Here is a 27,465-nt window from a genome sequence, read left to right on the forward strand (position 1 = left end):
TAGGAAGGCCACATAGGTTTCTAGGATTGCTTATAGCCGGCATCATAGCTGCTGTCTCCATTTTAACGGCTACTAGTGTTCCCATGGCTGCCCTTACTCATACTATTCAAACGGCTCAATATGTCAACCAAATAGCCTATAAGATAACCCAAGAATTGCAACTACAGCAAACTTTTGACCAAAAAATACTAGGGAGGTTCCAACTTATGGAAGCTGCAATAGAGTATCTGGGAGAAAAACAGGAAGCACTTACTTTCCCCCAAAGCCTTAACTGTGATTGGGCCATTTGTGTAGCCCCCCCGCCCCCCACTTTGGAATAATTCATTACATATTTGGAGAAAAATTAAACACCTTCAAGGTTCTCTCCATGATAATTTAATCCTAGATATTCGTAATCTCAAGGAGCAGATTTTGGCCTCCCTTACCACTATTAATAAACATGAATATGATCAAGATACCTGGAGCGTACTTTTGGATAATTTACAGTGGTTGAATCCCCAAAATTGGTTTTCTTCCACCAAACGGGGACTTATCAGCCTATCTGTTGTATTGCTCACTTCTTTGGTGTTTCTTTTCGTAGTCTGAAAAATCGGAATAAAGGTGCTTTCCCGGGGCGCCTGGGTAGCGCAGTCGTTAAGCGTCTGCCTTCGGCTCAGGGCGTGATCCTGGCGTTGCGGGATCGAGTCCCACATCGGGCTCCTCGGCTGGGAGCCTGCTTCTTCCTCTCCCTCTCCCCTGCTGTGTTCCCTCTCTCGCTGGCTTTCTCTCTGTCACATAAATAAATAAAAATCTTTAAAAAAAAAAAAAAAAAGGTGCTTTCCCGAGCTGGAGAAAACCGGGAGCTATATCGGGCACCGATGCAATGAGACCTCTGCTCTATTAATGAGAAAAAAGGGGGAAATGTCGGAACTCACAGTGCCTGGATAGACAAAATCTGACTTGTATATGCCTCCCTGGATGAGACTAATTCAAAACCAAAGGAGGACCGCCCGGAACGCTATGCTTACCTTCGAAGTTTCTTGGCTGAAGACGGCCAGATTTTTACTGCGGCTCAAAGTTCTCATCTAGGGAGTCAGTGCTTAAATTCTGAAAAACGAGCACCTGTGGTGGTTACGTCACGGACTCCTTGCCTCCTTGCCCTTATCACACGCTGCCCCATATATTATCATCCTGACCATTAAAGTCACACTCTCCCCCTTGCTTTGCGCTTGCGCCTGATGTATTGCTAAGACCCCAATGAAAGTGGAGACAAAGCTTGGCACAGGGTCTTTTGGCACTAGGGCGTCTGGTCCCCAGGCCTCTCCTTTCTCCTACTAAGGTTTTCATTAAACCCGACAATCCTTCAGGGCTTCAGAAGACAAATGGGATGCCTGGACTATGGTGGCTGTGGCAGACGGAACTGCCGCGGGGGTCTGAGGTGATTTAAGACTCAGTGACAAACAAGGGGGAGCTGCTTTGTGAAGAGGAAACCTTGAGAAAACTAGAAAGAAATGGTAGGAGTGACACAGGAAAGTCCCGCAGGCAACTCAAGGGCATCTGTCTGCAGCTACTCCCATTCTCTCAGCTTCTCCCTCAACAGGCAGCCACATACTGTCTGCAGCTACTCCCATCCTAGATAAGGTGGGATTGGCTTTCTTCTTCTTTCTTTTCTTCCTTTTTTAATTTTTTCCCGAAGCCTGGACTTTTCCAGACGTCCCCTAACGGGTGGGCGCTTGGACTCACGGGAAACTGAGGTCGGGTATTTGTCGGGCTCCCGGGTGGGCTCCGGCGGGCGCACGGCCGCCGTCGTCCTGCGCATGTGCAGCTCGGCCTGTGTGCGTGTTCGCGCACGCGTAGTGCCGCCGCGCTGCTCTCGCTTCCTGTCCGAGCCCAGGTCACCGCTCGCCGTGGTTCCCAGGCTTCGGCCTCCGGGGAGCGAGACTCCCGGGGCCTGCGGGGCTCTACGCCGTCTGGACGGGCCGGCACCCAGCGGGCGCGGGTCTGCGAGGGCCGGGCGGAGGTTCGAGCGGGGACCCTCGAGCGCGAGCCCCGGAGCCCGCGAGCTGGGCCGGAGGGGCCGGGCGAGCGGGCGGCGGCGGCGCTGGGCGGCGGGGCCCGGCCCGTCTGCGCCCGCGGGACGGCGAGGCCCCGGGCGGCCGATTCGGGCCCCGGGAGGGTCGTCGGCCCGAAGTGAGTTTGTCCCGTAGGCCCAGAGCCCGCTCCCCGGGAACGGCGGTCCCGCGAGGCGGAGGAGGAGCAGCCCCCGCCCCGGAGCCCTCGGGAGCTTTGAGGCAGCTCGGCGGGTCCCGACGGGGTAGGTCGTGCGCTCGTGGATCTTCCGGGCGGCGCGGCGGCGAGAGGGCGCGAGCGGCTGGACGGGGAGGGATGGGCGCTCCCCCGGGACGCGGGACTCGTGGGACCCAGGTTTCCCGGGGGCGCAGAGGGTCCCCGCCTCCCTCCCCACCGACACCCCTTGCTCCCCTGGTTCCCTGTCCGGCTTCCCGACGTGTCTCTAAGCGCGCAGGAGTGTGTACTGACCCCGCTGGGTTGTGCCCTGGAGCATCCCACAGTGTCGCGCAGGACCAGGGCGTGAGGGCCAGCTGCTGCTGCCTGGGTTGACAGAGGAGGAGATTGGGCCTGAGCAGAGAGGTGGCTTGTCCAAGGTGACGGGGTCTGTGAATGGGCTTGCTCACAGGACTCAGCTCCTGGGCCGGTGTTCTGTCTGCTCGGTTACAGTTTTCTTAAAAGATTCTTATGTGCAGCGATATGATACCGTTGAAGTGATATCATTTAGAAACAAAAGTATGCCTTGATGCACATTTATCCCATTTTAGAGAGCTAGTGTTCTCTGTTCCTGTGGATACTTTAATTTTAAGCAATTTGAAGGGTCAGTAAGAATTTGTACAGTGTAAGAGGAGAGTTTTTTTTTTTAACATTAGTTTAATGAAGGCAAGCTATTTGAAAAACTAGTCGATGTTTATATTAAACAATGAGAGTAACCCATCTAATCACCTCCTGATATGTGGGAATGACAACAGGTCTACTCTGTGTTTCTCCTTCTGAGTGTTCACAGGGTATGAACTTTCTTTGGTGGTTATTATGCAGGGTTTCTGCCTTGGCAAGCTGGATTACCTGTGACTTTTATTTCTTCTACTTGTCTAGGTCCACTGTTAAGAGTCTGTACGCTTTTCCAAGAGCAGCAGAAAATGAATGAATCCCAGGTGAGTTTTCCTATCTCCGTATATGTTCCCTTGCTTGGTTTTGTAATGTGTTTCAGGAGGTTTATATGGATCCAGATTTTAAAATGAGACTATGGAAATAAAAGACATTATCATGTAAAGTACAATTATTAGGGTGTCAGCACCCAGAGTCTTTTTTTCGAGTTCACGTGTGCAGATAGTAGGCTACCTCAGGGCTGTGGTGGTCGAGCTGCACATATGACTGATGTTCCTGACAGTCGCAGAAAAGGAGAGTAATGCCCGTTATATAATTTGAATTGACTGTAAGAGGATGCCAATTTTGTTACTTGTGGGTTTTAAAGATTTCCTAGGACTTGAAAAAATGTCTTTGTTGAAATTGATGTAATTGTGGGTAGCTTTCCTAATGACAACCATTAAATCATTGCAACATGTGGCTTATACTTGTTGCTTATCTAAGCTGAGGGCCTGCTGTGTATAATTTTTCCAGGCAGCAAAATACCTCGATCCAAGGAGACAAATTTCACTGTTACTGTTTGATCCAGGGTTAAAAGTTGTCTGAGGGAATGGCCTGCCCATCCTTCAGATGCTTCTGTTACTGTTCATTTGGGTTGTATAGTAAATAATACAGCAAGATATTCTCTACTAAGTATGTCCTCACTCCCCTTCCCATTTCAATCCTCAGCATCTTGATTTTGTCCTCACCCCTCTCCCGAACGTGTTGGTAAAGATTAGCAGTGACCTAATTATGTTCCAAGCCATCAGACATCTTCCAGCCCTTATCTCATGTGACCATGCATGTGACTTTGACATATTACTTCCAAACTGGTATTGTCTTCATGGAGCTCCCTTTTCTTGGCTTTAAAAAAAAAAAAAGTCTCTTGCCAATATTTCTGTATGTATCTAAAACTGATTAGGAGCCTTTTAAAAAGTGGGTGAGGGTAACCCACAATACCTTTCTTAATATATAGTATCTGGTGTTCAAAGTTTCACCGTTTCCTGAATGCTTTGTGGTTTATTCTTTTCAGTCAGGATACAGACAGAGGCCACACTTCGTGGGGTGGTGGGTGATGGAGGCTAAGTCTTTTAAATCTTTTACTAGTAGTTCCTTCAGTGTGTCTTTTGTGTTACTTCTGTGTAATTTATCTTTTGAAGAAATTGGGCTTATCCTCGGTTTCCTGTGGTCTGGGTTGTGTTGACCACATTGTCATCATTTTAACTTTAACACTCTTTTTTATTATTCCCTAGATGCCTTATAAGATTGGTAGTTAGCTCTGGAAGTTTACCCACTTCCGTTCAGTTCTTTTGGCAAGACTTTATTGCCTGTGACACTTGTCTGCTTTCTCTTGGAAGCCGGTATCCTCTTCCTGTCTTTGTTTTTTTGATATTAGCATCCATTGATTGATGTTCATTGCCAAGGTCCGCTGATTCTTTAGGGGAAACAAGATGGTGCTGTGCTACTTTGCCATTTCTTCCTCATTTACTGGCTATAATACTTTTCTGAAGAAAAACATCTCTTTAATTGGTTCTGTGGTTCATACAGAAAAGGCAATTGTCACAATATTGAGTAGGCTCCTGAGCAACTAGGATTTTTGTGTGTTTGTTTCATTTCGTTATCATTATGAGCTCCTGGGTTTACACATATTTTAAATACTCCAGTACACTGAAGTTGTTACTGTCTTTGACGCCTAAGTGGTTCTGTCTTTGACCAGAGAAATACCTTCAGATCGGTTTCTGAGTCCTTTTGAAACATCCGCTATACATATATTTTTTAAAGATTTTATTTATTAGAGAGAGAAAGTGCACAGGGTGGGGAGGGACAGAAGAGGAGAGAGAATCCCAAGCAGATTCTCGCTGAGCATGGAGCCTGACACGGGGCTCGATCCCAGGACCCTGAGATCATGATCTGAGCCAAAACCAAGAGTCAGACCCCCAACTGACAGCCACCCGGGCGCCCCCCACATGTGCTTGAGAAGATTGCCTATTCTGCTGTTGGTGGGAAAAGTTCGATAAAGGTCGATCCGATCAAGTTAGTAGTGTTGTTCAGGGGAATGATTCCTTGCTGATTTCCTGCCTCCTTGTGCTCTTGTCCTGAGAGAGGGAAGTTGAAATCGCGGGCAACTGTGGTTTGTCTCTCGCAATTCTATCGAGTTTTGCTTCATGTATATTAATCATGTATGTAAACATTTAAATTGTTACGTCCTCTGGATTAATTAACCACTTTGCCATTGTGAGAGCAGCTTCTTTACCCCGGTAATATTCTGTGCTGTGACGTGGACTTTTTCTGATATTCATGCAGCTGCTCCAGCTTTCTTTTGAGTAGCGTTGGCATCTGATTCCATTCTTTTACTTTTCTTTTACTTTTAAACTATTTCTGTCTTTATACTTAAAGTGCATATAGTTGGATCTTGCTTTTTTTATTGAATCTGAGTTTCTGCTCATTAATTGGGTTGCTTGGACCATTTATACACAATATGATTATCGATATAACTGCTTAGGTTGTAGTCTGTTTTGGTTTTTTGTTTGTAACATCGGCTTTCTTTTTTCTTCTTTTTGTCTTCCTTCCTTTTGATTGATTGTGTATTTTTTATGATTCCATTTTACATCTTGTGTGGGGTTGTTAGCTCTAACACTGTTGTTATTTGTGATTACTTTGGGGTTTATGGTATGCAGCTTTAACTTACCAGTTTATTTTCAGGTAATGCACTGTTTATTGCTTAGAATATAGGGAGCTTGTGGGGCGCCTGGGTGGCACAGCGGTTAAGCGTCTGCCTTCGGCTCAGGGCGTGATCCCGGCGTTCTGGGATCGAGCCCCACATCAGGCTCCTCCGCTGGGAGCCTGCTTCTTCCTCTCCCATTCCCCTGCTTGTGTTCCCTCTCTCTGGCTGTCTCTATTTCTGTCGAATAAATAAATAAAATCTTAAAAAAAAAAAATTTTATTTATTTTAATAAAATCTTAAAAAAAAGATTTTATTTATTTTAATAAAATCTTTAAAAAAAGATTTTATTTATTTTAATAAAATCTTAAAAAAAAGATTTTATTTATTTTAATAAAATCTTAAAAAAAAGATTTTATTTATTTTAATAAAATCTTAAAAAAAGATTTTATTTATTTTAATAAAATCTTAAAAAAAAAGATTTTATTTATTTTAATAAAATCTTAAAAAAAAAAAGATTTTATTTATTTATTTGACAGAGAGAGAGACAGCCAGTGAGAGAGGGAACACAAGCAGGGGGAGTGGGAGAGGAAGAAGCAGGCTCCCAGCGGAGGAGCCTGATGTGGGGCTCGATCCCAGAACGCCAGGATCACGCCCTGAGCCAAAGGCAGACGCTTAACCGCTGTGCCACCCAGGCGCCCCAATAAATAAAATCTTTAAAAAAAAAAAGAATATAGGGAGCTTGTCACTTCCATTTCTCCCCTCTGTGTCATTATGCTGTTATGTCATTTTACTTTTACAGGTAGAATCAATCCCATAATACATTGTGATTTTTAAGTAAATAGTTATTTTTTAAGGAGTAAGAAAATAACATAGTTGCCATTTCCGGTATTTTTCATTTCTTTATGTAGATACAGATTTTTATCTGCTGTCATTTTCCTTCTGCCTGAAGGGCTTCCTTCAACACTTCTATTTGTTGGGGTTTTTTTTCTTTTTCAATTTTTTATTTAGATTTTAGTGAACATACAGTGCCATATTGGTTTCAGGAGTAGAATTCAGTGATTCATCACTTACATAGGACACCTGGTGCTCATCACAACAGTGCCCTCCTTTATGCCCATCACCCATCTAACCCATCCCCCAGCCACCTCCCTCCATCACCCCTCAGTATGTTCTCTGTCATTAGGAGTCTTATCGTTTGATTTCCGCCCTCCCTTTTTTTCCCTTCCCATATGTTCATTTGTTTTGTTTCTTAAATTCCGTATATGAGTGAAATCATATGATATTTGTCTTTCTCTGACTGATTTCGCTTAGCATGATACCCTCTAGTTCCATCCATGTTGTTGCAAATGCTAAGTTGTTGTTCTTTTTGATGGCTGAGTAATATTTCACCACATATAAACACACACACACACACACACACCACGTCTTCTTTATTCATCAGTCAGTGGACATTTGGGCTGTCTCCATATCTTGGCTGTTGTAGATCATGCTGCTGTAAACATCAAAGATTCTCCTTTGAATCTGTATTTTTGTATCCTTTGGGTAAATACCTAGTAGTGTCATTGCTGGATTATAGGCTATTTTTATTTTTAATTTTTTTTTTTTATTTTTTTTTTTTAAAGATTTATTTATTTATTTATTTGACAGAGATAGAGACAGCCAGTGAGAGAGGGAACACAAGCAGGGGGAGTGGGAGAGGAAGAAGCAGGTTCATAGAGGAGGAGCCTGACGTGGGGCTCGAACCCGGAACGCCGGGATCACACCCTGAGCCGAAGGCAGACGCTCTAACCGCTGTGCCACCCAGGCGCCCCTTATTTTTAATTTTCTGAGGAACCTCCATACTGTTTTCCACAGTGGCTGCACCAGTTCGAATTCCCACCAACAGTGAAAGAGAATTCCCCTTTCTCCACATTCTCGCCAACACCTGTTGTTTCTTGTGTTGTTGGTTTTAGCCGTTGTGACAGGTGTGAGGTGATATCTCATTGTGGTTTTGATTTGTGTTTCTCTTGTGATGAGTGGCATTGAGCATTTCATGTGTCTGTTGGCCATTTGTAGGTCTTTGGAAAAGTGTCTATTGTCTTCTGCACATTTTTTAACTGGATTATTTGTTTTTTGGGTGTTTGATAGGTTCTTTATAAATCTTGGAACACTTCTAGTTGCTGATGAGTTCTTTCAGCTCTTGTATGTCAGAAAACGGCTTTATTTTGCCTTGGCTTTTATTTCAGGGGAGCTTTGCTGGGTTTTCTCCTCCTGTACTTCAGATGTGTTCCCCTACTGTCTTTTTGCTTCCATTGTTTCCAAGAGAAATGTGATGTCATCCTCACCTTCATACCTCTGTTTGTACCGTGGTTTTTGTTTTTTCTTCTAGCTGCTTTTAAACTTTTTATTCGTGATTTTGAGCAGTTCATGATATGTCTTGATATTGTTTTCTTCATGTCTCTGTGCTTAGGGATCATTGAACTTCTTGGATCTGTGTTTTTATGATTTTCATCAACTTTGGGAACTTTTTGACCACATTGCTTCAAATATTCCCCCCGCCTCCTTCCAGCCGTCCTTCAGCAAGTCCTCTTACCTGTGTGTCACGCTATTTGAAGTTGTCCCACAACTCTCTGACACTCTTTGTTCTCTTTAAATTCCTTTTTCTCTGTGTGTTTCATGTTCTGTAAGCTTCTGTTGCTATGCTTCATGGTCACTGATCCTTTTTTCGGTGCTGTGTTAATCTAGTCTGGGGTAACTTTCATCTCAGACACTGTAGTCTTTGTCTGTAGAAGTTCAATTTGAGTCTTTTTTTATGTCTTCCCTGTTCTTACTCAAATGTTTTGAACATAAGGAATACGGTAATAGACTATTTTAATGTTCAATGCCACTTGTAACATCTGGGTCAGTTCTAGGCCCACTTAAGCAGATGCATGATTTTATGTATGGCTTGTTCTTTCCTGCGTGTTTCCCAGTTTCTCAATCCTTACCTCCTCTCAGTCCTCCCTCCCTGCTCCAGGGCTGGAAACTCTCAGGGCAGTAACCACCAGCCTCCCCTTGTTAATTTCCTGTCTCTGATTCCTGTCCATCGCTTCAAGATCCATGTCTTGAAAACCACTGCGTTGTATACTCTGTTTTTCGGTGTCCTTTCAGGAGGCAGGGTAAATGTGATCCTTGTCCATCTTTGCTGAAAGTAGTCCTAATGCCTGTATTTTGAGTCAGTTAGAAACCTTTCCCCACATCCGGGTTATAGGGAAATTCACCCGTTGTTTTTTTTTTTCTGTGTTGTTTAATATTTTATATTTATTTATTTATTTATTATTATTTTTTAAAGATTTTATTTATTTATTCGACAGAGATAGAGACAGGCAGAGAGAGAGAGGGAACACAAGCAGGGGGAGTGGGAGAGGAAGAAGCAGGCTCATAGCAGAAGAGCCTGATGTGGGGCTCGATCCCATAACGCAGGGATCACGCCCTGAGCCAAAGGCAGGCGCTTAACCGCTGTGCCACCCAGGCGCCCCTAATATTTTATATTTAGATCGCTGATCCAGTTGGACTTTTTTCTTTTATGGTGTAAGGTATGGATGCAGTTTCATCCATGCTCAAATGACTGTAGTTGCTCTAACACTGTTTACTAAAAATCAGTATGTTGTTAGATTGTCTTATAATATCATAGGTCCTCATGATATGTCACTTAATCATACAAGGCCATTTCTAGACTTTGTGCTCTATTCCACTGACCCATCTCCATCTGTATGCCGACACCAAACCCTTTTAATCATAAAGGTTGTGTTTTAATTTGGTAGGAGTTAGGCCCCCCTTGATTTTCCCCCCCTTGCATGAACTTTCATGCCATCTCACCTAGTTCCAGGAAAAATGCTTTTTGGTATTCTTGTTGGGATCACATATCTGTAAAGTAATTGAGGGGAGAGTGGTTTACATCTTTGTGTTACTGAGTTGACCTGTCCAGGAACAGGAGCATCATTCCTTTTGCTCCAGTGTGCTTCTGTGCCTTTCAGGAGTGTTTTCAGAGTTGTCCTAGTACAGATTTTGTACATTTCTTATTAACAGTTTTATCTTTTCTGTTACTCCATAAACTGTGTGTTCGCTTGAATCTTCTTAGTCTGTTAATGTAGCAAGGGCTATTAGGGTTTTTTTTAATGATTTTCTTTTCTTTTCTTTTCTTTCTTTCTTCCTTTCTTTTTTTTTTTTTTAAGATTTTATTTATTTATTTGACAGAGAGAGAGACAGCGAGAGAGGGAACACAAGCAGGGGGAGTGAGAGAGGGAGAAGCAGGCTCCCAGCAGAGCAGGGAGCCCAATGTGGGGCTCGATCCCAGGACTCTGGGATCACACCCTGAGCCGAAGGCAGATGCTTAACGACTGAGCCACCCAGGCGCCCCTCTTTTCTTTTCTTTTCTTTTCTTTTCTTTTCTTTCTTTTTTTTGTAAGTTTATTTAAATCCTCTCTACACCCAATGTGGGACTCAAACTCACGACCCCAAGATCAAGAGTTGCACGCTCTTCCAGCTGAGCCAGCCAGGCTCCCTGGGGCTGTTGCTTTATGTGTGCCAATTTTATTTATTTATTTATTTATTTAAAATATTTTATTTTATTTTTTTTTAAGATTTTTTAAATTTATTTATTCAACAGAGATAGAGACAGTCAGCGAGAGAGGGAACACAGCAGGAGAGTGGGAGAGGAAGAAGCAGGCTCCCAGCGGAGGAGCCTGATGTGGGGCTCGATCCCATAATGCCGGGATCACGCCCTGAGCCGAAGGCAGACGCTTAACCGCTGTGCCACCCAGGCGCCCCAAAATATTTTATTTATTTATATGACAGAGAGAGAGACAGCCAGTGAGAGAGGGCACACAAGCAGGGGGAGTGGGAGAGGAAGAAGCAGGCTCCCAGCAGAGGAGCCTGACGTGGGGCTGGATCCCAGAACTCCGGGATCACGCCCTGAGCCGAAGGCAGACGCTTAATGACTGAGCCACCCAGGCGCCCCTGTGTGCTGATTTTATATAACATTATTCCTTTATTGAGTTGGTTTTGTCATTGATTCTCTGAGTTTTCTGGGTATAGTGTATCACTTGCAAATAGAAATAGTTTTCGCTATTACTCTGTTGATTAGCATGCCTCTAATTGTTTTCTCCAGCGGGAGGTAGTTTTGCCTTGTTCCTGATCTTACTGGGCATGCACCTAGTGTTTGTCCACTAAGTAAAACCCTGACTTTAGAACTGAGAGGACTTTACCTGTGCATGTGTGTCCACATCTCCATGAGCTTAAAAAGCACACGTGTGCTTGCATGTGATTCAGATTGTACGTGTATCGCACATACTACGTGTGTTAGGGTAGGAGAGTGTGTGCGTATACATCTATTCATGCTAGTGAAGTATCCATTCCTATTTTCTTGGGGGTTTTTTTAATCACGGATGTATCTTGAATATCATCAGAGGTTTTTCAGCATCTTTGTGGAGATAAAAGTCTTTTCTTAGCCCTATTAGAATGGCATATTATGTTAATGGATTTCCAAAGATTAAATGAGTCTGTATTCTTGGAGTAAGTGCCACTTAGATATTGTATATTTTTCATTCTGGCATTGGATTCTGTTTGCTGATATCTCGTTGTGGATGTTTGTATTGATATAAGCGGTATTGGTGTGTGATTTGATCTGTCTTACTGATTGCTTGGTCAGTCTTCCAACCCCGCCACTCCTTGCCTTGTGGACTAACTGAACCTGGGTTATTACTCTCCATGGCAGTTCATCAGCTCACTTGTTCTGGATCGACTACGATGTCCTGCTGTGGATTCTCAGTCATCTCAACTCCTGCAGTCTTGGGGAATCTCAGCCTGGGCACCTACATGGGGGATAGAAAACCCTGTGTTGATACATCGTTTGTAAACAGCAGGATGATGGGCCACGTGTGCCGAGCACTTCCCTTCTGAGAGAGGAGCTGAGTGTTGGCCGCCCCAGCACCGCTGCTTGCAACGGCACTGGACACTCCTTGCTGCACTTTCAGGGGGGCTTCTGTACCCCCATGCTCCTCTGTGGTGGCTCTTGCTCTCTTTCAGCAGAGGATATCTTGAACGTTTTGAGGAAAGTGTTTCCTTTGATAATAAATTGCCCTGTTTCCCTGAAAGAATCTAATGTCTGTAGGCTGAAATGATAGCTTGGCTTGGTGTCCAGTTCTGGGTTTGAAATCCTTTTTCTTTTCACGAGCCGTGGGCGGTTGTCCAAGGGTTTTTCCGAGGTGAGAAGTAGAATGGCAGTTTCCAGAGTAACTGGTGTTTTTTTCCCCCCACCTGTAACTTTTTAGATTTTTTTCCTTAATTTTTCAGTTTGGAGCATTTTATCAGGAAATTTCTAGGTCTGTGTTTTCCCCCCAATATTCTTGTTTGCGAATCCCTTGTGACATGATGGTTTACCTGATCCTTCGGCTCCGGTATCGTTTTCCGTTCTGCCTTTGATTCTTTGTGTTCGCCCTTCTTGTTTTCTGTTCCTGAAAATGTTGAATCTGCCGGATCTGGCTTTTGTATCTCAAGCTTTATTTCATCATTTCAATTTCTTGTTATCTGAGACATTTCTTAAATTGTATATTCTGTGTCCCGTTTGTTATTTAAGCCTCTTACTTGGGGTTTTAAGAAATTCAACAATTTGGTTTTTAATTTCTAAGTATTTGCTGGCTGTTTTGGGGAGAATGTCTTCATTTTTTAGAGGCAACATTCTTTTTTTTTTTTTTTTTTTTTAAAGATTTTATTTATTTATGTGACAGAGAGACAGTCAGTGAGAGAGGGAACACAGCAGGGGAGTGGGAGAGGAAGAAGCAGGCTCATAGCGGAGGAACCCGATGTGGGACTCGATCCCGGTACGCCGGGATCACGCCCTGAGCCGAAGGCAGACGCTTTAACGACTGCGCTACCCAGGCGCCCCTAGAGGCAACATTCTGCTTAATTATTGAAAAATACAAATCAGTAGAAAAAATGGGAGTTGTTTCCTATATGAAATTGATTCTGTCATTGTCGAGCTGCTCTTCTGATGTTTATCTTTTATTTACACCGTTTTCCTCAATTAGCTGACGATTCTTGACTTTTTTTTATTTCACGTTTTGAGAGAAAAATTACTAATAGCTAATGTGAATGTACTCAACTAATGACCCCATTTCGCTCTTTTCTTTATGAAGAGGATGACTGCAGAGCTCTAGAAGCTAGTGAATTAGGGAAATGTGTTTAGGTAGACATCACTTCAGTTTTTCTTCCCTTTTTTTATTGTGATAAATTACACATAATGTGAAATTTACTGTTTTAACTTTTTACTGTTTTAACCATTTTACTACTTTAACCATTTTAAAACATACAGCTCAGCGGCCTTAAGTACATTCACATCGTTGTGCAACCACCACCACTGTCCATCTCGAGAACACTTCTCATCTTACAAAACTGAAGCTCTGTCCCCACTAAATAGTAATGCCCCACCTCCCCTCCCCCACCCCGGGCAGCTGTTGTACTTTCTGTCGCTGTGATTGTGAGGGTTCCGAGTATGTCACCTAAGTGGAATCGTACAGTATTTGTCTTTTTGTAACTGGTTCATTTCACTGAGCGTGATGTCTTTAAAGTTCAACCGTGTTATAGCAGGTGCCACAACCTCCTTCTTTTTCAGCCTGAATATTACTCCATTGTACGTGTAGACCACATTTTGCTTGTCTGTTCATCTGTCGTTGGGCACTTGGGTTACTTTTGCATTTTAGCTATTGTGAATAATGCTGTGATGAGCGTGGGTGTATAATTACCTCTTTGAGACTCTGCTTTCAGTTCTTTTAAGTATATACCCAAAAGTGGAATTGCTGGATCATAAGGTAAATTCATAATAAATTTAATTTTAATTTTTGAGGAGGTCTCGTGCCTGCAGTGGCTGCCCCAGTTTGCATTCCAGCGATAGTGCACAACGGTTCTCATTTCCCCAACGTGTTATTTCCCAGCTTTTTGGTAGTAGCCACGCTAGGGGACGGGTGGCGGTAACTCACTGTGGCTTTGATTTGCACTGGTGACTGGCGATGTTGAGCATCTTCCTGCGTGCTCCTTGGACACGTGTGTGTTTTCTTTGAGAAATGTCCATTCCAGTCCTTTGCCCATTTTGAATCATGTTAGTTTCTGTTGTTGGGTCTTAGGGATTCGCTCTGTATTCTGGGTATGAGTTCTTTACCAGAGACACAATAGGCAGATATTTTTCCCATTCTGTAGGCTGCCTTTTTCTTCTGTGCATGGTGTCTTCTTACACACGGAATCTGTAGGCACCACTCCCATTTTGAACTAGCCGCAAGTTGGCACACAAGGTTAAGTCGCTCGAGTTGCTTTTCTCTGAGTGTGGTTCTCTGAGAGCTGCCTTGGGGAAGATCAGCCACGTCCAGCTCGGATAGAGTGGATGTGTGTCCTGGTTTGCCCGAGACCCTCTTGGATCGTACCCATATTCCATCCAGTTTAACATTTATCCCAGACAGACATCTGTCTGTGTCACAGTGAATCTGTGACCCCCTCCCAGCCTTGAGGCCTGAAGTGTGTTGCGCTCTGCTACGTGTGTGACCACGGTGCCCACAGCCGGAGAGGTCTTACCGTCCGCCACTCATCCCACTGCTCTGTGGACTCGAAACTGGGAACCACCCGGGCTGCTAAGGTGCTCCTGTGGCTAATTGCTCTTCACCTCCGCTGCCGACAGGGACCCTGTACCCTCTCGATGGGCCTGGGGATTCTCCAGGGCTCCGGGACACTCCACGGTCCACCCTTGCTGGGGCCCAGCGTGCGTCCTGTGTGGAGCAGTGCGATCTGTGGCTTCGGTTCTCATCTTCTCGGCTCCACAGGAATCTCCTCAGAGAAATTCCTGCTCGGGGAACAGCCTCTGTGTTCCAGGGCTCTGTTCTTGTATTTCTTTGAACGGACTTTTCGGGGGTTTTGTTTTGTTTTGGAGGCGGGAAGGTAACCGTGTACAGTTTACCCCACTGAGTTAGAGTCTGCTCCTGCCGTCAGACAGCTGTGCTTTAGCAAGGGTCTCTCTGCCCTGTTCTTCCCGCCCCTTCTTCAGTGTCGACACCGCCTCTGTTTCTGCTCGTTGGTACTTTACGCCTCTGCGTCTTCTTTCCGCCTCGATCCTGTGGCGCACGGGCTGTGAAGCCTAACCTGGCAGCCCATGAAACCGCGCTCCGTGCGGGCACTCGACCTGTCGGGGGTTCGTCAGTGCAAGTTATTGCTGCAAGGGTGAGCTGTTTGAGATGCGGTGTTTGGCCCAAAACTTGGAGGACGTAGAACCCTTAGTCACGCAGGTCACCACAGGTAAAAGTCCAAGATGAAAGAGCTGAACAGGAGGCCAGAGGCTGAGCGCTGTGTGCACCCCCGTGACGAGGTGGGACAGGAGGCCGGGGGACAAAATATGTCTTTATTTCCATGGTGTTTCCCTGCCGGGCCAGAAGCTTTCTGAGAGCAGGAGCAGTGTCTTACTCATCTTGCATCCCCCAGAACTCAGTTCAGTTGCAAAATGGGAACTCAGTTGGTTTTCTGATTTTGGGGTTTGGTTTTTTTAGGGAGTGCGGAAGGAACCCAGAGGTAGTATTTCCACTCTGGTTTGTTTTCGTTCCACAGTCTGTAACACACAGTCAGGTTTTCAGTGTTCACGGTTGACTTTATCAGTGAGCTTGAGCTTGCTAAGCTCCCGTGGCCGCGCGTCTCCTACACGTGACGGGTTCCGATCCGATGCCGTTACAGGGGCCAGTGTCGTTCAGGGACGTGGCCGTGGACTTCACCCAGGAGGAGTGGCAGCAGCTGGAGCCTGATGAGAAGACCACGTACCGGGACGTGATGCTGGAGAACTACAGCCACCTCGTCTCCGTGGGTGAGGAGAGCCTGCCGTGTGGGTCGCTGCCCCAGGGGTGGAGGGGGCCTGCCAGTTTAATGATTTTTTTTCTCAAGTTTGAAGAAATAAGTGTTAGGACCATTTAACTCCCTTTCGGCACCAGGGATGGTATTTGTATGTTGGCCTCTGAGGCAGCATCTCAGACTCAGAGATCTGAGAGCCAAGCAGCCGGTCCAAGTCTGGCTCCATTTCTCACTCACAGGGTACGACAGCACCAAACCGAAAGTGATCCTCAAGTTGGAGCAGGGAGAGGAGCCGTGGGTCGCCGAAGGAGAACTACCATGTCAGAATCATCCAGGTAAGTTAGGAGCTCGGTACAGTTTTGAACGTCCCCCCCTCCCACCCCACTTTGGGAGGGTCTGAGGGCAGCCCCAAGCCTCCAGCGCCTGGGCCACACCTCCCAGGCCGCAGGCAGCTTGCTCCCTCCAGCGCCATGTGCAGGCTGCTTTTCTGATTTTACATTCGATTTACACTTGTGGGCATTTTCCGCGCTAGCCAGTGCTGTGAGGACCCAGTCACTTCCTCCTCCTGCGTCCTCAGTAACTCACCCGCCCCCGGTAGCACAGAATTCCTTTCTTTGCAGCCATTCAGAAGTCTCAGAGAAAAATGAACTGGAGACGTTCTTGTTCATTCTTTTTGTCTTCCGTTTTCCTTCCTTGCCATGAAGTGCCTCGGGCTGATTTCCTGCCTATTTTCACTCCCTCCTTTATGCTCTAGGACACCAAAATCTGTCCCCTCCCTGAGCTGGTGAGGCCGGCTGCTGCCTCACGTAGGTGCTTCTGCGCTCTGTTTGGCAGCGATGAGCACAGGCCCTAAGTCAGTCTTCACGTGATGTGGTCAAACACTGACCCCTGTGCTTTGGAGCCCAAGTATAACTCAAGGACAGCTCGGGATAAAGAGGAACAAGAGCTTCATTGCTTTGTCGGGCAAAGGAGGCTGCAGAGGCCTGTGGTTTTCACAAACTGCAAGGAAGGGGGGTTTATAGGGAAAGATAGGATTGAGCTGGTTTGACAAGAGTTGTGTATATGCTGTCAGCCTTGTCAGTTGTTTTCAGGGTGGTGCCAGGTTCCTAAGACCACAGGCTAAGAAGGGCGGTGAGGAAGGTTTATGGAAGAGTGGGAGAAGGTTACTTTAAAATCAAGCTTCGTGAGGCACCTGGGTGGCTCAGTCAGTTAAGCATCTGCCTTTGGCTCAGGTCATGATCCCGGGGTCCTGGGATCGAGCCCCGCGTTGGGCTCCCTGCTCAGTGGGGAGTCTGGTTCTCCCTCTGCTGCTCCCCCTGCTTGTGGTCTCTCTTTCTGTCTTTGGCAAATAAATAAATGAAATCTTTTTTTAAAAATTAAAAAATAAAAAAATAAAATCGAGCTTCGTTGAAGCTTTGTGCAGCTGTCTTGATTTTTGTTCAGCTTTGTGCTTTAAGTGGTTCCAGTGTGCTGGTGCAGTGTGAGTCGGGCCTTCCTCTTTTCCCCAGCGCCTGCAGCCACCGTAGATGTGCAGGAAGCGTTTACTCATAAGTGAAGTTGCCCCCGCAGGACCTGTTTGCCATTTTTTTTTTTTTTTTAATTTCTTAGTTTGGGTGCCTGGGTGGCTCAGTCGGTTAAGCATCTGCCTTCACTCAGGTCATGATCCCACGGTTCCCTGCTCAGTGGGGAGCTTCTCCCTCTGCCCCCCTGCCCCACTTATGCGCTTACATTCTCTCTCTCTCACAAAAATTAATAAAATCTTTAAAAAAAAAAAAGTTCTAGGGGATGGGGGGATGTTTAGCCCAGTGATGGGTATTAAGGAGGGCACGTATTGCAAGGAGCAAACAATGAATCATGGAGCACTATATCGAAAACTAATGAATAATATAATAAAATTTTTTAAAAATAAAGATAAAAAAGTTCTTAGTTTATTAATCCTCATGAAAAACCTGCACAGTCGCCACAGATAAAGTCACTGCAGAATCTTTACTCCTCTTGTCCAGTCTCTGGCTCGCTGTTTGCGAGCACCAGCACTGGCTCTTGTTGTCCCCCTGACTTTCTTCATTCTGCTTTTGTGTTCCTTTCACTGTTTCCTGGAGGTCTTTTTCTTCTCGTACCGGCCATGTCTTGCAAGTCTGTATTTAGGTCCATTTTTCTTTGCGTTATCCAAGGAATCCTAAATCACGCCAAAGCCAGTTGTCTTGCCACCACCAAAATGGATTCTGAATCCAGATACAAAGATGACATCTGGTGTGGTCTTGTACACTGTGGCTGGTTGTTCCCGAATTACTGTGGCCTTCCCGGGGTGGAGAGCATCAATGACCATTTGTTTCCGCTGAAGTAGTCGCTTGCTCGTGAACTTCCTGGTCTGGATAGTTACCGTGTCTTTCATGATGGCGGCCGAGCTTCAAGCAGCCAGGGAGGAAAGAGGCTGTTTTCCATTCTTTAGTTCTCTTCGTGCCCCTTGGAAAGGTTCATCTTGTTTCAACTTTCAGGCCTTTTTCTTTGTATTTGTGCTGCTCGTCCAAACTGATACTTAATCCCTGTAACCTGTGGACTATTGTACCTGGCAGGTGGTCGTGTTAGAGAGGTGCTCCACTCCCTTCTTCCTCAGAGTGGCTGACAGTCAGCTACAAACTCCTCCAAACCATCCTGCACATCCTCCCCACTTCCTTTATTCATTACATTGTACTGGTCTTCTCTCCCTTGGTTCCTGTTTCTTATCTTTTGTGAAATGCTTTAAAATTTTCCTGCATATCCTTAGTTTCTTCTGACATCAGTGTAAAAAAACATTTTCTCATACTTGGATGACAGTGAACCCTATTGGGAAATTGCAAAGTCTGTTCATCTGAAACATTCAGTTGATTTAACACTAGGCTGACAAGATGAGCCCATAACTATCTCATTTCTTCTGAAATAGATTTTACATTCTCCTCTCCTTGGGTGCCACTCAGTATGGTGTGATATTGCCCATCAGAATTCATGTCCTGTTTCCCCAGATTCTTGTTAAATTCCATTTGGTCTAGATCTCCAGACTGTCTTAGTCCCTTCTTCGTGTGTACTTCTGTTACCCAAATTACACGTTTTCCTTCCTTCCTTTTTAAATCGTAGTTATAAAGAGATAACAATCTGTATCTGAAACTAATATAACACAGTATGCGAACTACATTTGAATTTTAAAAATAAGTAAAAGTTTTTTTTAAAAAACCTACCCCAGAAGAAATATCAAGGCTCAAAAAAACCACAGACGCATAATAAAATTAACCATTTTAACATTTTTGAGCATACAGTTCAGTGGTATTAACGATATTCACATTGTTGTGCAACAGAACCTCCAGAACTCTATCCTAAAAGTTCACCTCTTATTTGAGCTTTCCATAATTACTTATTCACCACACTTGTTTCTCCTTTCTCTTGAATCTACAGATACCGCAAAAGTTACTTGTTTCTCCCTTCTCTTGATACCCAATCCACAGATACCACAAAAGTTAGATACGATTCTGTATTTGGTACTTAATCCTCTTTCTCTACCTGAATTATAATCTTCCAAAGAGGAAGGATCTTTTCATTCTGCTTTGGTATGTAACATATAGAAGGCATTCTGTAAATTTTTCATGGACTGAGGACCCAGGGAAGAAAGACCTTTATTATCAATATCCATTGAGACATAATTTATCCTCAACTATAGATAAAACAGGGTTAGGGTGAACCTGAAAGCATCGATTTGATCAGTTTGGGAACTACTTTAGTTTCTAATCACAGAGAGATTCCAGGAAAACTAGGAAATGTCACCATACTCTGCAGGTACACGGTTTAGTTAGGAAAGGAGAACATAGCTGCATGGACTAGTTCGGATTCAGCTTTCACACAGAGTACTTAACTTTCAAGTACATGTTATTTACAACTTTGTGTTAAAGCTGTTTTAAAAATTAAAGGAAGAAGAGCTCTAAACAGCTGGGAAGAGATTTGATAAATATTTTAAAGCTTCCCCTGAAGTATGGATAGGTGTTGAGTGTGGCCACCGCTGGAAGCCATCTTGGTGAATGAGAGTGTGAGCACAGGCTGGTGGTTGGGAGTAAGTGGGCATGGCCTGGCTTCCCGGAGCAGAAGGTATTAGAAGATTAGTGAAATGCTAGTTTGAGTATATTTGTGAATCCAGGTAATGAAAAATCTTACTGGTGAATGATAACTTCTCTTGTTTTGTTTTGTTTCCTGTTGGTATTCGGGGCTTGGAGGTCCAGGGATGGTATAGATTACTGAGCACAGAACTGTCGGTGTTGCATTGATTATGGATGAAGGCAGCTAACAATAGCTCAGAGGCTCCAAAGATTTGTAAGAGACATAGAAATAAATACAAAGTTAATATTGTAGGGGCAGCTTTAGAAATTTGACATTTAAGGTTTTATATTAAACGAAACCTGCATGGATGGGAACTCGTGCTTCTTTTCAGGACTCAGTTAGTGTTATGTCAGGGATGTGATTGATTTTATGAAATTTAAGTGAGCAAATTGAAAGAAAATCGATGGGTAATTCTTTCAGATCATATACTGTTCTGAGCGATTTACATGCACTAAATTGGTTTTTCCCCAGTGGCGTGATTTGGGCACATTTCAGCTGTGTGAAGCTGCATCACAGTTAAGTAACTTGTTCAAGACCTGGCCAGTAGTGTGTTAGAGGTGGATTTGAATCGAGGTAGCCTCATCTCTGTGCTTTTAGCTGCCACGCTTTGTTGTGCAAACAAGTATAGTTAGGGTTAAGTAAGACCATAAGGATACTTCCGAGAGCCAACGTTTGTGGCTCAGTCTCTTGTCACCTGGTCCCATCTTACATTTCTTCCTGGTATTTATGTGCCTGGAACGCTCCCTCCAGGTGAATGAGAACCAGGGCTGGGGAGCTGGAGCCCTGGTGGTAGGAGTGTCTGTAAAGATGAGTTTGGAATTTTTAGAATGTTTATTTGGATTTATGTGCAGAATACAAAGGCAAAGATTTTGGAAGGATCTGGGCTAATGAGGATGTCATCGTGGTAATCTGTGTGTGAAGCAGTATCTTACAGTTTAATATAAATTGCAATCTCTTACTCCCAACATAATCCGTACTTGAATGTTTTCTTTGAATATTCATGCATCGATTGTTCTTGTTCTCCCACTGGACCAATGTACTCACGAGTCCTCCTGTTTGTGCCTTAATCTAGTTCTGTTTCAGTGACTGTGCCATCTGGTCATCATTTCTTGGGTTTATTTCACCTTTTCTACCAAAGTTTTGAACATGTTTGGGAAGTAACAAAGGTGCTTGTGTTTGGTGTGAATTTACTCTCCCTTCTTTCTCTAATGCTGAGTCCTGTCCCTCACTCATCCCTTCCCTGTGCCTACCCCACTCCACTCCATGTCTGTCTGTCTGTCTGTCTATCTCATATGACAGATCAGGGGGAAAGGAGGACTATACCCTCGTGATTATTTTTATTTGTGGAGATTGGCTGTAAAGCCAGAGTCAATCATATGGCAGGGCACTTGAGTACCACTCCCATTTGATACCTGGTGTATTCAGATTCACAAGGTTTGTTTAATTCTGTTCCTTTTTAGAAGAAGTCTGGAAAGTTGATGACCTGATAGAGAGAATCCCAGGAAGTGAAGATGAACATTCAAGGCAAGCTATTTCTATCAACGGCAAAACCCCGATTGAAGAGAGAGAGAATGCATTTGATAAAATGTGTAATGTGGAAACAGGTCTTGTTCCTTCAAGCGTAACATCTCATACTTGTGTCTCATGTGGAAAGAATTTAGAGTCTACTTCAGAATTAATTATTAGTGATGGAAGCTATGCAAGAAAGAAACCTGATGAGTGTAGTGAATGTGGGAAGATGTACCACGGAGGGAAACCCTATGAATGTAATCAAAATGGGGACGGCTATTCTCAAAATGAAGGGAATATTCTTCAGAAAATTCATATTTTGGAGAAACCCTTTGAATATAATGAATGCATGGAAGCCTTAGACAATGAAGCTGTTTTCCTGGCTCATAAGAGAGCTTATATGGGGGAAAAGCCCTATGAGTGGAATGACTCTGGGTCAGATTTCATCCAGATGTCAAATTTTAATGTATACCAGAGATCGCAGATGGAATTGAAACCCTTTGAATGCAGCGAATGTGGAAAATCCTTCTGTAAAAAGTCAAAGTTAATCATACATCAGAGGGCCCACACAGGAGAGAAACCTTATGAATGTAACGTATGTGGGAAATCCTTCAGCCAAAAGGGGACCCTCACTGTGCATCGCAGATCACACTTAGAGGAGAAGCCCTATAAATGTAACGAGTGTGGGAAAACCTTCTGTCAGAAGTTACATCTCACCCAACACCTGAGAACTCATTCAGGTGAGAAGCCCTATGAATGTAACGAGTGTGGGAAAACCTTCTGCCAGAAGACCCATCTCACCCTACACCAGAGGAATCATTCAGGAGAGAGACCCTATCCCTGTAACGAATGTGGGAAATCCTTCTCCCGCAAGTCTGCCCTGAGTGACCACCAGAGAACGCATACGGGAGAGAAACTTTACAAATGTAATGAATGTGGGAAATCCTACTACCGAAAATCTACCCTCATTACACATCAGAGGACCCACACGGGAGAGAAACCCTATCAGTGCAGTGAGTGCGGGAAGTTCTTCTCTCGGGTGTCGTACCTCACTATACATTATAGAAGTCACTTAGAAGAGAAACCCTATGAATGTAATGAGTGTGGGAAAACCTTCAATTTAAATTCAGCCTTCATTAGACATCGGAAAGTACACACAGATGAGAAACCCCACGAATGTAGTGAATGCGGAAAACTCTCTCAATTCTCGTATCTCACTGACCATCCTGCGGCTCTTTTAGGGGACAAACCCTATGAATGTAGCGAATGTGGGAAAATCTTCCTTGACAGTTCAGCCTTCAGTGGGCACCAGTCACTTCCAAAAGGGGAGAAATCCTATGAATGTAACATCTGTGGAAAATTGTTCTCGGAGTTGTCGTACTATACTATACATTACAGAAGTCACTCTGAAGAGAAACCCTATGGATGCAGTGAATGTGGGAAAACCTTCTCCCATAATTCATCCCTCTTTAGACATCAAAGAGTGCACACAGGAGAGAAGCCCTACGAGTGTTACGAATGTGGGAAGTTCTTCTCTCAGAAGTCCTATCTCACCATCCACCACCGGATCCATTCGGGAGAGAAGCCCTATGAATGTAGTAAATGTGGGAAAGTCTTCTCTCGGATGTCAAACCTCACTGTGCACTACAGAAGCCATTCAGGAGAGAAGCCCTATGAATGTAATGAGTGTGGGAAAGTCTTTTCTCAGAAGTCCTACCTCACTGTACACTATAGGACTCATTCAGGAGAGAAACCCTACGAATGTAACGAGTGTGGGAAAAAATTCCACCACAGGTCAGCCTTCAATAGCCATCAGAGAATTCACAGGAGAGGGAATGTGAATGTACTGGATGTGGAGAATCTTCTGTGACGTCAAAACTCTTTGAGTATGACGAAATCTAATGGGGAGTCAGATGTCACTGTCTGAGAGTTCGTGTTTCTGAATGGGGAGAACCATTGAGGCATTAGATTCATCTCTACCTGATTTCTCACAGAGAAGAATCCCTAGGAATACAAGAAGAAGCAAAGCCTTCAGCAAGATCCTGCAACACATTGGGCACAAGATAATTTATACAGGAGTGAAACTTGATGAATATTTAATATTTATTTTGGAATTCAAATTATATTTACATATCAGGGAATCATACCAAGGCGAGATCTATCAGAGTGATGAGTGTGGGAAAACATATTGTCTTGGAAATTGTTATATTAAAAGCCATATTTCTGATGTAAATTCTGATGTTTATAGGAAAGCTCTCAGAAGCTGTCAGCTCTGAATAAACCATGGTATAAAATGAAGTTTTGGAATCATCAGGAGTTTATAATGAGGACAGTAGCATTAAACACATATATGACAGTTTCTATCATGTTTTAAAAATGCGGCTTAACAGTAATTGTATGCAAATTTGAATTTGAATTATTTGGGAAAAGGCGGTATTCTGAGTATTGAGGTGGCAAAATGTACTAACAGGATATGTGTTGTTGGTGAGACATTTGCTAGATATGAGATAGTTAAGTACGTACTTTTTTATTTGTTGGGAAGCATCGACAAATGGGTTTTTAGCAAATGCCCCATCAATAAAGGCTAAGCCAGTGGTTTTTGTAGCGAATTCGACTATGTTTGAGCAAAAAAGATTTTAAGACACTATTTTCATAAACTATGCATAGATGATTTGGAGTTAAGTCTGTGTCAGTAAAAGAGGGCATCTGCACAGTTTATCTGTAGAATACATACAACTCTTGTGCCACCCCGCTCATCTAATCCATAGTTGAGTGCGCGGTGTGCCAGTAGTATGTCATTCAGAAATTTCATCTTTCCTTTTATCTGACGTGAATACTATGTCATTATTTTGTGAACTGCCCCTCATTCCCAGTATTTTGGAACAAATACAGGTTTCTAGCAGACAGTTTTAGTTGATTAACTCAGTGTCTTTTCTCCCCTTAATTCCTTGCTGGAAGAGTTTGTTCACCATTTCCTCACATGACACAGAGGGTGAATCCTGATTCATCTAAACCAGTCATGATAATTCCATTCCGATTGCCAGTAACCTGTTTATAGTGGTCACACGACCCAGTTCACTGGGCCAAGGAATGCAAGGGTCCTTTAATAATCAAAAATTAAGCACTGGACTACCTTATGGAAACAAGTAATCTAGGATGCAAAAAAGTCACGTGGTAAAGTCAGCATCCATTAATGTTCTTCATAAGCTGTGGATTTGAAAGGAACTTCCCTACTTGGATGAAAAGTTTCTAAAACTACAACCACCAGCATACCTAATACTGAAATATTGAAAGTTTTCTCCAGGATGGAAAAAAAAAAGGAAGAAAAAAATCTATCTTCTGTCACTAATGGTATTCAGTATTCTGCAGAAGGATGTAGCCAGGAGAATAAGGCAAGAAAAATAATTAAAGAGCCTGAGGATTAGAAGTAAAACTTTTATTTGCAGTTGACATGATTTTGTACATTGAAAGTTCTGAGGAATGCACAAATAATTAGAATTAATGACTAAGTTTAGCAGGGTCCCTGCATAAAGCTCATTATACAAAAATAGTTTTTTAATATACCAGCAGTGAACATAAAAAATGAAAAACTTAAAAGCAATACCATTTACAGTAGCATCAAAAATCCTCAAGTGCCTCGAGGGAAAATTACCTAACACCATATTTTCAAGAAAAAAAATTACAAAACTCGAGAGGGCTATATCTGGTTTATAGATTCCAGGACAGTTTTTAAAAAGATCTCAGTTTTCCCCCACATTAATTCATATGTTCAATGCAATCTTAAAAGTCCTACTAAGTTCTTGAATTGAAATTACACTAACTCTAAAATTCAAAAGACCCATAGTAGTCAAGGCTATCTTCCGGAATAGACACAGTAAAAGAACTTATATTACCAGGTATCAAGGAAGACCTGTCATAAAGCCACAGAAATTATAATTGTGTGGTATTGGTGCAGAGATAAACAAATTGACCGTTGGGACAGAATAAAGATTCCAGAAACACCCGTGTATAATACAGTCACTTGGTTTTTGCTGAAGATGATAATGCAGTATAATGGGGGAGAGGATATTCTTTCTAATAAATGCCTTGTCAATTAGATTTAATAATTTAATAGAAAATAGAGAAGTGGGGGTTGAGATGGATTACAGATCTAAATATGAAATATAAAATAATAAAGCTTTAAAAAGAAAACTTAGCAGACCGTACATAGCCTTAAAGTAAGAAAATTTTTCTTAAGACCCCCAAATCACTAAACTATAAAATAAAACCAGTTAATTTGGATATATTAACTTTTTGAAACTTATGTTTATAAAAAGGACCCCATTAAGAAAGCAAATAGGCAAGAAATGGGGAGGATACTTGCAACTTACGTATGTGACAGCAGACTTGAGTTTAGAGGAAGGGGTGGTGATGGTTTTTCAAAGGGGCCAGTTAGTAAATACTTGGGGTTTTGTGAGCTAGACTGTCGCTGTGAACATGTCTGTGTCTCAATAAAACTTTATTCACAAACACAGGCAACAATCTGGATTTGGCCTGACGGCCACACTTTCCAGCCCTGGATCTAAAATTGAAAAAGAACTCTTACAAATCAACAAGAAAAAAATAGAAAATGGGCAAGAGATTGGGACATCCACTTAACAAAAGAGAATATCCAGATGGCCAGTAAACACGAAAAGGTACGTTATTTTTATTAGTAATCAGGGAAATGTAAGATTTAAACAGCACCCACCCACTGAGATGGTTAAAATAAAAAGCATAAAAAAAAGAATCCAGTTTTGGCAAGGAGGTAAGCAGCAGGAGGCCTACCGTGCTCGAGGTATCACCAACTGGTATGACCATTTGGGAAAGCTGGCACTTTGAAAATGCGTATACCCTTTTAACCCGAACCTAGCAGACAGGTGTGTTTATGTCAACTAAAGGACATACTAGAATATTCATGGCATAAAACTACTAAAACCAGAATTCTCTGAAGGGATGTATGCAGTAGAATGAAGGAAACTAAGTGGTATGTTTCACTGCAGAATGTAGAGTGTTGAGAACAAGTGAACCTTAAGTATTTGCAATAGTAGCTTGGTTTCACAGAGCTGAATGAAGGAAGCCAGACACAGGCACACATTGCATGACCATCTGTGTAAAGCATAAGAACAGGAAAACTTGTCTATGCAGTTAGAAATCAGGATAGTGGCTAGCCTTGGGCAAGGCTGAAAAAGGGGTATTTATCTGGTGCTGGTAATACTGTTTCTAAATCTGGGTGCTGAATATCTGAGTGTTCTGTGCACTTAAGATATGTGTCTTTTTCTGCATGTACATTATTTTAAAATTCTGCATCATTTTGTGCAGGAAATATTCTTTAGAGTAGTTTTAATGGCAACTACGGAGATTTCCTACACTGTGACCTTAAAGCTTAATATAAAGTATATTTTAAGTAAAATATTTGAAAAGGTGACAGGGCCATTACATATTTTGTCATCCTACCCTTTTGCGTATATAAATGGGTCTGAATCACCTCTTCTAATAAAGAACTAACGTGTAAACATTTCATATTTTCTCAAATGATTTTTCACATTCTGAACTTGGGATGTGTCTCCTGCATTACTGTCCTCGAAATGACCTTGTTGGGAGGTAAATCCATGTAACGGTGACTTTGATTTGATGGGAGATTGTACTTAGAAGGTTTCTACTCCGTTGTTAACAGCAAGATGTGTGAGTGTAAAAGCTCTGCATCATGGAAAGTTAAGAGCGCTTGGCGGGTTGGGGAGGGACGAGGGCTGGCTGAGCTCAGCGGCCCGGCAAGGAGGAGTTACGACAAGGGATGGACTGTGTGCACTTGACTTGATTGCCCCTTCCTCATACTAGGCAAAGCTTGAAGTGTAAGCAAATTAACACCTGGCTGAAAGAACAGTAATCCAGGAGCTGGGGCTTGGTGGTGTGCTCCCCCACCCCAGCTGCCTGTTTGTTCCCTCAGTCCACTGGGCTTCACCGTGAGGCGTGTGGTCAAGCACGGCCATGGCTCCCCTTCCATCCCAGCCAGAGCCTGCCTCTTTCACCATGAGGTTACAGTATTCTCCAAATTAAATTATACAAAGGCCACAAAGAAATAGAACAAATCTGTAACCCCCTCCCCCCCACCCCAAGTTGCAAACGTGGTAATCATGACAAGAGTTCCC

General features: G+C 43.4%; 2 protein-coding genes and 1 pseudogene across 3 annotated transcripts in view; 1 reads left to right on the forward strand and 2 right to left on the reverse strand.

The window, feature by feature from the left end:
- Window positions 1-1,813, reverse strand: part of ZNF12 (zinc finger protein 12) — a 39,880-nt gene extending 38,067 nt beyond the window's left edge. The window contains exons 1-2 of the mRNA XM_057315407.1: window positions 1,723-1,813; window positions 1,008-1,086 (exon numbers count right to left, since the gene is read on the reverse strand). The gene's annotated coding sequence lies outside the window, so the exon portion shown is untranslated. The remainder of the gene's footprint in view (window positions 1-1,007; window positions 1,087-1,722) is intronic.
- Window positions 1,814-1,840: 27 nt separating this feature from the next.
- On the forward strand, window positions 1,841-26,839 carry RBAK (RB associated KRAB zinc finger). Of its 2 annotated transcripts, XM_057315409.1 has the most exons (6): window positions 2,313-2,642; window positions 3,142-3,200; window positions 14,883-15,055; window positions 15,560-15,686; window positions 15,910-16,005; window positions 21,250-26,839. In XM_057315409.1, the coding sequence occupies exons 4-6, from the start codon at window positions 15,653-15,655 to the stop codon at window positions 23,166-23,168; spliced, it is 2,049 nt and encodes a 682-aa protein (XP_057171392.1). In that variant the 5' UTR covers window positions 2,313-2,642; window positions 3,142-3,200; window positions 14,883-15,055; window positions 15,560-15,652; the 3' UTR covers window positions 23,169-26,839. The 2 variants fall into 2 exon arrangements, with proteins under 2 accessions (XP_044246167.1, XP_057171392.1); XM_044390232.3 differs by lacking the exons at window positions 2,313-2,642; window positions 14,883-15,055 and adding an exon at window positions 1,841-2,293.
- LOC123001955 (40S ribosomal protein S24-like) lies at window positions 17,643-18,062 on the reverse strand (annotated as a pseudogene).
- Window positions 26,840-27,465: the final 626 nt, after the last annotated feature.

This window comes from Ursus arctos, unplaced genomic scaffold (genome assembly GCF_023065955.2).
Source record: "Ursus arctos isolate Adak ecotype North America unplaced genomic scaffold, UrsArc2.0 scaffold_2, whole genome shotgun sequence".
Classification (NCBI taxonomy): Eukaryota; Metazoa; Chordata; class Mammalia; order Carnivora; family Ursidae; genus Ursus; species Ursus arctos.